This window comes from Misgurnus anguillicaudatus, unplaced genomic scaffold (assembly GCF_027580225.2).
Source record: "Misgurnus anguillicaudatus unplaced genomic scaffold, ASM2758022v2 HiC_scaffold_29, whole genome shotgun sequence".
Lineage (NCBI taxonomy): Eukaryota > Metazoa > Chordata > Actinopteri > Cypriniformes > Cobitidae > Misgurnus > Misgurnus anguillicaudatus.
Window position 1 is genome coordinate 3633837 of NW_027395279.1, and position 9782 is coordinate 3643618.

General features: G+C 35.8%; 1 protein-coding gene across 2 annotated transcripts; it reads right to left on the bottom strand.

Moving 5' to 3' along the window:
* Positions 1-1399: 1399 nt before the first annotated feature.
* On the bottom strand, positions 1400-8298 carry LOC129436702 (MIF4G domain-containing protein B). Of its 2 annotated transcripts, none has more exons than XM_055194945.2 (6): positions 8164-8298; positions 7128-7314; positions 6950-7059; positions 4087-4242; positions 3808-3900; positions 1400-2020 (listed from the first exon to the last, which is right to left on the bottom strand). In XM_055194945.2, exons 2-6 carry the CDS (start codon positions 7210-7212, stop codon positions 1793-1795), a joined length of 672 nt encoding a protein of 223 aa, XP_055050920.2. In that variant the 5' UTR covers positions 7213-7314; positions 8164-8298; the 3' UTR covers positions 1400-1792. The 2 variants fall into 2 exon arrangements, with proteins under 2 accessions (XP_055050920.2, XP_073721173.1); XM_073865072.1 differs by having other exon boundaries at positions 7128-7273; positions 8164-8260.
* Positions 8299-9782: the final 1484 nt, after the last annotated feature.

Consider the following 9782-nt stretch of genomic DNA (forward strand, 5'->3'; position numbering starts at 1 on the left):
GATTAGACACTTCTTCTAGCATATGATTATGCTTAAATCAACTACACTTCTTATGAACAATATATTTATATTTTATTTTCACCTGTTACTTTATTGTCCACTCAAGTTGCTGCTTTTGAAATGTACCCCCAAATAAAAAATAAATAAATTTAAGTTACATTTAAAGTTACTATAAATGTATTAAAATCATTCATCTGCTAAATATGTATTATATAGGTTACTTAGTAAACTACAAATTGTCTTTTAAAAGTTAAGATTTGTGTTATTTTTAAAAAGTACAGCATATAAAAATTACATAAGCATTGACGGGGCTCGAACCCGGATCCCCGCATGCGCTGCTGAGAGCACTAACCACTGGGCCATCATTTATATATTATATAATATATTTAAATTTAGTTTCTGCGTGCAGGGATTTAATCCATAAGGACTTTACAATTATTTTATGGGTTTGTTTATTGCAGCAGTATTATAATTTTCAGTCAGTAGTACATTTTCATACATTTTTTATCAAAAATTACCGCTTTCTCTTTAACTTTGATCGATTTGATCCACGCTCGACCTCTAGGGCTGCCCAAGAATAGCGTGCACGCGCAATTATCTTGACTAGGGAAATCTGGATCACATTAGTTGGATTGCGTAAGCTTCATTTGCCTTTTTTGAAACCGCTTTAGCCTCGCCTCATTTGTTAGGTTAATTCAAGTCGAGTTTGTAACTTTAATCCTCGCTTTTCCAAGCGAGTTTTATGAAATAGCCCTCTGATCTCTGCACTAAATGGCAGTGCAGTGGTTGGAAAGTGCTGATTAAGGGGCGGTATTATCCCCTTCTGACATCACAGGGGAGCCAAATTTCAATGAGCTATTTTTTCACATGTTTGCAGAAAATTTACCAAAACTAAGTTACTGTGTTGATCTTTTTCACATTTTCTAGGTAAAAACACAGGGAACCCAATTATAGCACTTAAACATGAAAAAAGTCAGATTTTCATGATATGTCCCCTTTATTTTTTATTTAAAATGTAATTTTTGAAATTCACACTGTTAGAATATTCTGATCTACTTTGTGACATTTCAATCCAGTCTGTCTTTATCTGATGGATGGTAATCCACTGGAAATAAACATTGTGATACTGTAATAATATGCACACTTCTTACATTTATTATGATGTCTTTTGCTTTGTTCCATCACTTGTGTGTTTTTACATCATATAAAAAGTATAAAATATACCCGAAAGATGTACTGCATTTAAACACTAAACCACACATAGGAATCATATTGCTTCTGCTAAACTTTTCTCATCTTATCCTTTAAAAACAGCAAATATGTTTTTGGCCTAAAAACATTTTCAGCAGAGATTCATGAGCTGAAATCTCATTATCACTTATTATTAAAGACCTCCGTGTTCACAAAAAACTTTTTTATTTCCTGAAAAAAGCTGCCTAACTTTGGCTACAAATGATTATTTTTCACAGAAAACAGATGTGGTTCAACAATCTTCAGAAAAGTGTTGCTTAACCCTAATTGAACGGCATTACAGCACACACTAATAGTTTGTTTGGGGAATGTTGGGATCTGTAACATTATTACAGACCACAGGAATGTTTACGGAGAAAGTGAGCCATCTTACTACTTACCATATCAAAACTACAGAACACCAGAAACACACCTGAACACCCTAACCTTGGTTAAATCCTCTATTGTCAACCCACATACCTAGTAACTCTCAAAGCCTTCCTTAAAACATAAAGCCTCCAGTGTTTTTCCTCCATTGGTTCCTTGAATTTTGGTGGAGGTGTCAGTCTGTCACTTCACTGTAGTAATATTTCTGAGCGGTGTCACTGAGGGTCCAGCCTCCCGCACGAAACTCCAGGATCTCCAGTAGGAGTAGTCGACCCATTGAGCTCAGATCGTCCTGCAGGAGAAACCCGTCCCTCAGAAGATAAAACAGCTCATCCATGCGCTGCATATCCATCTTCTCCAGCTGATCTCCAATACGATGTAACTGTAATACCAGACAGTCCAACTGAAATAGAGAGAGAATATACAAAACTATTTTAAACATCTCCGTTATAACATAACAAAGCTTTTTAAACTTTTTGTCAGCAGAACCCCCATGACTTAAAGGGGACATCATGAAAATCTGGGTCCCCAGTGCTTGTATCAACTTATGTAAAAAAGATCAACCCAGTAACTTAGTTTTGGTAAACCATTGTCTGCAAGCATGTGAAAAAATAGCTCATTGAAATTTGGCTTCCCTTGTGACATCAGAAGGGGATAATAATGCCCCTTAATCTGCACTATCCAACCACTGCACTGCCATTTAGTGCAGAGATCAACTCATTTGCTTTTTAAAGGGACCCAAAACTGCTAATTTTTGCTCACAACTACAAAGTGGGAATTTTAACATGCTATAATAATTATCTATATGGTATTTGAGCTGAAACTTCACATACGTACTCTGGGGACACCAAAGATTTATTTGACATCTTAAAAAAAAAGTCTTGTGAAATGTCCCCCTATTATTGACAATGTTTTTGAAGTATGTTTATTAATAGTATGTTACTTTGTTATTGTTATGAAGTTATTTGGTCATTTTCTTTGATTAGTACATAACTGTATCTCAGTTCTATGATATGATATATTGTAGTGTTATATAATGGTCACTTAATTAATTAAACAAATAAAATGTTCATGTTTTCTTAAAAGTTTTTATTTTAAAATTATTAATTTAAATTGTATAACTTAATTGTAATTAATTATTTTCTATCAACTCACTAACCCCTTGCTATTCCCTCACGAACCACCAGGGGTTACCAAACCCCAGTTTGGAAAACTTTCACATAGGTGACAATCTAGTGTTAATGAGATTCTATGTTCAACGTTTGCTTAAAAAAAAAAAATATTGAAAATCAATACTGAATCGCTCACATAAAAAATGATTAATGGAAAAAATTGCTGATCGCTTAAGGGATTAGTCCATTTTCTTAAAAAAATTCCAGATAATTTATTAAACACAATGTCATCCAAAATGTAGATGTCTTTCTTTGTTCACTCGAGAAGAAATTATGTTTTGTAGTTTAAAACTGCAGTTTCAAAGGACTCTAAACGATCTCAAAAGAGGCATAAGGGTCTTATTTAGAGAAAAGATTGTCATTTTTGGCAAGAAAAAAAAATGCACTTTTAAACCACAACTTCTCTTCTTCCTCTGGTTGTGTGATGCGCCAGCGCGACCTCACGTAATTGCGTAATGACGTCAAAAGGTCACACATTACATATATTTGAAATGCACATTTGCAGACCATTTTAAACAATAAACTAACACAAAGACATTAATTAGGATCATTCCACATACAACAACAACGGAATGATCCTCTTTTTTCACATTGTAAACACTGGGGCGTAGTTTCGCATACGTCATCCGTGACCTCTTGACGTGATGACATATTACGTGAGATCGCGCTGGCTGGTCACACAGCCAGAGGAGAACGAGAAGTTGTGGATTAAAAGTGCATATTTTATTTCTTTTTTGCCAAAAATTACAATCGTTTTGCTAGATATGCCTTGTTTGAGATCATTTAGAGTCCTTTGAAACTGCAATTTTAAACTGCATTAAATCTGTTACGTGTTGGGGTCCATTAAAGTCCATTAAAATTAGAAAAATCCTGGAATGTTTTCCTAAAAAAAACATAATTTCTTCTCGACTGAACAAAGAAAGACATCAACATTTTGGATGACATGATGGTGAGTAAATTATCTGGATTTTTTTTAAGAAAATTGACTAATCCATTAGCATAAAGCATGCAACCTCACCTCCTCCTCGTTCTTCAGAGCATCAGGCTGTGCCAATCTGAACAAACAGTCATACACAGGCTGAACCAGCGGCACCATTGGCGTGTTATTCACCTGCAGCCAACAGAACCAGAAGTTAAACATAGGCCAACAACTTTAAGATAATAAATACATGTGTTAATTTAAGTATAGTAAACGAAAATCAGCAAATCTTTACATTTTCATGATGCATTAATTGTAATCTACTGTAGGTGATTTGTTTAAACATGTATGGCAACCGTTCATGAGATGGGGATTCACCTTGAGGTAATCAAAGATGTTGCAGATGAAGGACACAAGACAAACCCACTCCTGAGTGGATCTCCTCCTTATCTCTTCTCGGGCATTAAACTCCTGCTGAAGTCGGTTTAACAGCTGACGGCGAAACACACACTTATTGCTCTGTTTGGCTTCTGTCTGCAATAAAATCAAGTTCAAGTTTTTTTTAATATCAATTTACAATCATTTGTACAATCATACTGTAGCTAAATTGCGGAGCTTCTCATACACGTAGCCATATAACAGGAATGACTTGCTAGTGTTCCTGTAGCTTAACTGGGAAAGCATTGAGGGTGAAGTATAGTCAAATTTTTGTGTGTACACAGGGGTTTCATATTTTTGAAACTTTGAATACAATGTGCACATAGGTTGCATATGTGCCTATAAGAATGTAGTATGTAGCCCAGGAGATGCATTGTATTTTGTCAATGTGCATGCATCGAACGTCTGTGTGCACGTACGAGTCAAATAAACTATACTTTGCAAGGCTGTGCGTTTGACTGTGTGTGCATGTTCGTGTACATGTAAAAAACAGACTATACTGTAATCTAATAAAAGCATAACATAAGCAAAATCTGTGGGCTCAACTGTCAGGGAACAAACACACTAAAGCCCCGGGTATCGTCTGTTTTACGCAAGCATAGAGGCACAGTCAAATGCACAGCCTTAAAAAAGCATACTTCATTAGACTCATACACATGTGCTGATATTCGATGCATGCATATTGCGACAAATTGCAATACCTCTCGCGGCCAACATACTACATACGCGAGGCTTCAAAAATCCGCTGGTGTGCTTACAGCGGCAGTGGTCGAGTGGTTCATGTAGGTTGTCTACAAATCGGAAGGTTGGTGGTTCAATCCCCGGCTCCACCTGACCAAGTGTCGAGGTGTCCTTGAGCAAGACACCTAACCCCAGCTGCTCCCGACGAGCTGGATGGCGCCTTGCATGGCTGACACCGCCGTCGGTGTATGAATGTGTGCGTGAATGGGTGAATGTGAGGCAATATGTAAAGCGCTTTGGATGGCCATTGGTCTATGAAAGCGCTATATAAATGCAGTCCATTTACCATTTACCATTTACAGTACGCGCTTACTCTTCTGGTGACGAAAATTGCATAACGTGCACTGTACGCGGACGCTTACATATGCGTAAAAAAACTATACTTCGGCCTTGACATGCCCTAAATCAGTGGTTCTCAAACTTTTCCACGTGCGCCCCCCCTTGTGTACGGTGCATTCCTTCGCGGCCCCCCAAAGAAAATTTATGACAAAATCTGTTCTTAAATGTAACATTTTAATTAAACTAAACATTTTAATTTATACAAAGTAGTGCTGTTGTTTAGTAGCCTTATTTTTTTAGGTTTAATTACACAGAATTCATGATAAATGAATGTATTTTATAAAATGTCATAAAACTGGGGCCCCCCTGGCACCATCTCGCGGCCCCCCTGGGGGCCCCGGACCCCAGTTTGAGAACCACTGCCCTAAATGCTCTTTAAGCCACTTTGGATGAAAGTATCTGTCAAATGCATAAATGTAAATGTACTTATATCCATACAAAAAACACTAATACACTAAATTACAGTAAAAGAACTTACAACTAGGGCTGTGCAAAACTATTGATAAAGCTAACTATTATGATAATTTTGTTAGAGACTGAAAAAGCGTATCACCAGAAAAGAGTCCAAACAAATGTGATACACAAAACTTCTGCCGGTGCATAGATCCAAAAATAAAACTAAGAATAAAAAATAAAGGAGGTCCGCACAAAAAAATTGGGCCGAAAGCTCAAAATAATTCCACTATACGTCTCCGAGATCTAATGAAGATTTGATCTGGAAAACGTTTTGAACTTTTTTGTGGCTTCTAGACAACAAGTTCTTTTTAGATTTTCGTGTACGCATCTCTTTTCTTAACCTGTAGTATCTGAACATTTTATAGCAAACTCACTACTTCAGTTTTATGAATGTTTCAGTTTAATGTACGTTTTTATTTGTCATGTATTTGTGAAGCACATACCACAATAACGCAAGGGATACACACACAAATTGTATTTACAGCTCTAGTTTTGATTAAAATGCATCTCAATACACTCACCTAAAGGATAATTACGAACACCTGTTCAATTTCTCATTAATGCAAAGGTGTATGGGATGGTGTGGGGGATGTTTTCTTGGCACACTTTAGGCCCCTTAGTGCCAATTGGGCATTGTTTAAATGCCACAGCCTACCTGAGCATTGTTTCTGACCATGTCCATCCCTTTATGACCACAATGTACTCATCCTCTGATCCAGCAGGATAATGCACCATGTCACAAAGCTCGAATCATTTTAAATTGGTTTCTTGAACATGACAATGAGTTCACTGTACTAAAATGGCCCCCACAGTCACCAGATCTCAACCCAATAGGGCATCTTTGGGATGTGGTGGAACGGGAGCTTCGTGTCCTGGATGTGCATCCCACAAATCTCCATCAACTGCAAGATGCATCCTATCAATATGTGCCATCATTTCTAAAGAATACTTTCTGCACCTTGTTGAATCAATGCCACGTAGAATTAAGGCAGTTCCGAAGGCGAAAGGGGGTCAAACACAGTATGAGTATGGTGTTACTAATAATCCTTTAGGTGAGTGTATATATTGTACTGCAGGATATCATGATAATTTGTATCGTGACCTATGCATTGTGATATATTATCCTTGCCAAAACACAGCCCTACTTATGAACCTAATATGATAAAACGGCAAGACAAATGCTACAGAAATTATACAAATACAATTGCTTTTATCTCTTCTCTAGTTTAATCATGATGATGTAAACGTGTGTCTGTACTTTGTTTACCTGGACTATAGTGTAACAGATTCGTCCAGCCTCTCTGCTAAAGGCCTGGTCCTTCAGAGACTGCTCGACTATAACACTGGATACTTTATCCAGATCAACTGACCCTGGATCTGTACAAGATAAAGACATTATTAGCATTCTGACAGTGAAACAGGTCAATGCAAAACAGTTAACTGACCATTCAGAGCGGTTTTGAGGAGCGCCTGTGTCTCCATATCAAATGATTGGATCTTGTATTCATCTCTGGTTGATGAGTTCTCCATTCTGTTTCAGATGGACCGACGGTGATCAATAACTTCTCTTCCGCACCTCACTTCATTTACTCTGCAGATGCCATCAAAACTTTTAGATGATGTATATGAGACCTGAAACAACAATAAGGTAAAAAACCAAAAAGAACTGCTATTGACAAACATGTCTGTCAGAAATGTGCCAGTGTATACGAGTCATGTTATAAAAATCCACATCTGTAAAAGATTCACAATCTCAATACTATTATAAAGCAAATCTAGTCATATACACGAGAATATTAGACTACAAGCAAAACATTTGCCCCATTGCAAATGAAACAAGGAGATGTTTCAAATAAAATCAAAGTGTGTGTTTAAAATGCACTACAATGATGACGTATTTGCGGACAAAGGCATGCAACTATCATTCTGCTCTGGTAAAAGCAAAAATATATCAATACAAACAATATGATTTGAAATGGGACCAACACTCACTAGTAAATGAGTAACTTATCTAAACAGTAATGAAGTTTTTAAATGGTTACTTCAGTGAAACACATCATATTAGAAGTATATTAAACAATACTTCACTATCTAGTGTATTTATTTAGTTAAGAGCATGCAATTTATTTCTAAAACAACTAAGCGTGAATCAACAGCTTAATGAGATCGATAAAACTTCATTTTCGGACCACAACCCACCAGACATCAATACAAACTTTATTTTACGATAATTAACGCTTTGTGATGTCAAATAAACTAAGATAAACAAACTGGAGTATACAGAAAAACGCCTATTATTCATTTAGAGAAAGATAATACATCAAAACAGTAACGTTAACGTAATGTTCGATTCAAACTGCAGTAAACAACGTTAACGCACAAAACGCTTTATATTATTACAGATAGCGACATTTTTGTCGTTGAATGTTGCGTGTTAAAAGGTAAAAACGTATTTTAAAACTGGGAAAACTAAAAACTTACGGTTTTTCATTCACTTTTCTCAACGCTCGGTTGTTTTCCACAGTTCCGTGTGTGATTGTACAACTTATGAATATTAATTACGTATAGTGACGTTCGATCCGTACACGTAACTGATTGGCTGTAAAGGACGACGTTGGTTGAGGCCCATGCTGATTGGACCAATTTGGTTAGCGGTGGGGGGGATTTAGCGATAACGACCAATCAGATAGCAGTTGTTATATTGGTGAAGTGCTTGATGCGGCGCTGCGCAGACTGAACGCCGTATGACGTCAAAGAATCGACCAGTTACCGATTTACTGAATTAAACAGTGAATTACTGTTTCTGAAGAACTACAAACAAGAGGAAAAACATGTATCTCTGGGACAGTTAAATACAATATCCTCTAGAAAGATTTTGGTGTCCTACATTTTAAAATAATCTACTAAAAACCAACTAGTACAGCTAACCAACTGCAATGATTCATATCCTTTTCAACATTTGCACACTGCAAGAAAACCAGGTGTCTCTTTTACATTCTTTGTTTTTGGTTTGTAATAGGTGTTATTGTTTTATTGTGGCTGGTTCATTTACTGTAAAATAAACGGTACATTATACTGTACAAGCATAAAAGTTCATTTTATTATTCTTATTTTTAGTACAAATAAATTATCAGCAGAAGGTTAAGTTGTGGGATATTCTAAGTACGTTTTCAATGTCTGCCTTCATGAAATCTTATCATTTGGAGCGGAGTTATACTGCAATATCTCTGAAACAAAGAACCACACAGGACATGAAACAAAAACATTTATTAAAATATTCAAACAAATATTTATACTTTTAAATTTCAAAATAAAGTCAAGTCGAACTTGCAAGTACACAAAAAATACAACAAAACACTGTTTTTACATATTTCTCTGATGGTTTAAAATGGGTGGTATGACCTAAATTGGTGATAAGTCATCTTAATTCACAGAAAATGCTTTAAATCACAGTTTCGTTTTGCTGAAAATTAAGTGTTCAACATACAAAAAGTGCAGCAGTTAATATTACCTGAGAAATGTTTTGATTTACAATAAATTTTATATAACACAGCAAAAAAAAAAAACCTATCACATGATTTAAGATGGATTGCTTATATGTCATGCCTATCATTTAAACATAAAATGATAAAGAACAATAAAGAGTTAAGCACAAAAAATTATGTTTTGTGAAAATGGCACTGTTTTGAACAAGACTGCTTTAGTTTTTTTTTTTTTTTTTTTGCTTTACAGATACATCAACAATTGGTTTACATATCTCAACAATGGTGACAGTAAATTTTATGAAAGTTGCACAATTTTTTCATGTCAGAATGTATGATGCATGGGAGTTATGAATGAGTTTTCTACAATCCTGGTACCCAGCATGCATTGCGGCATGAAGCTTTGTTGTTGATTGTCATCATTGTTGCGTTTCATAGGCGAATTTAAGTGTCCATAAAGACTACCGAGAATGTACTGTAAATCTACAGAATTTTAAAGGAATCAAAGGAAATGTCTGTAAACATAATAGAAAAAGTACTTGTCATTTTTTTATGATTTATTTTACAGTGTAGCATTTAAATTAGACAGTTCTGAACTATAAAATAGATGGTAATGAA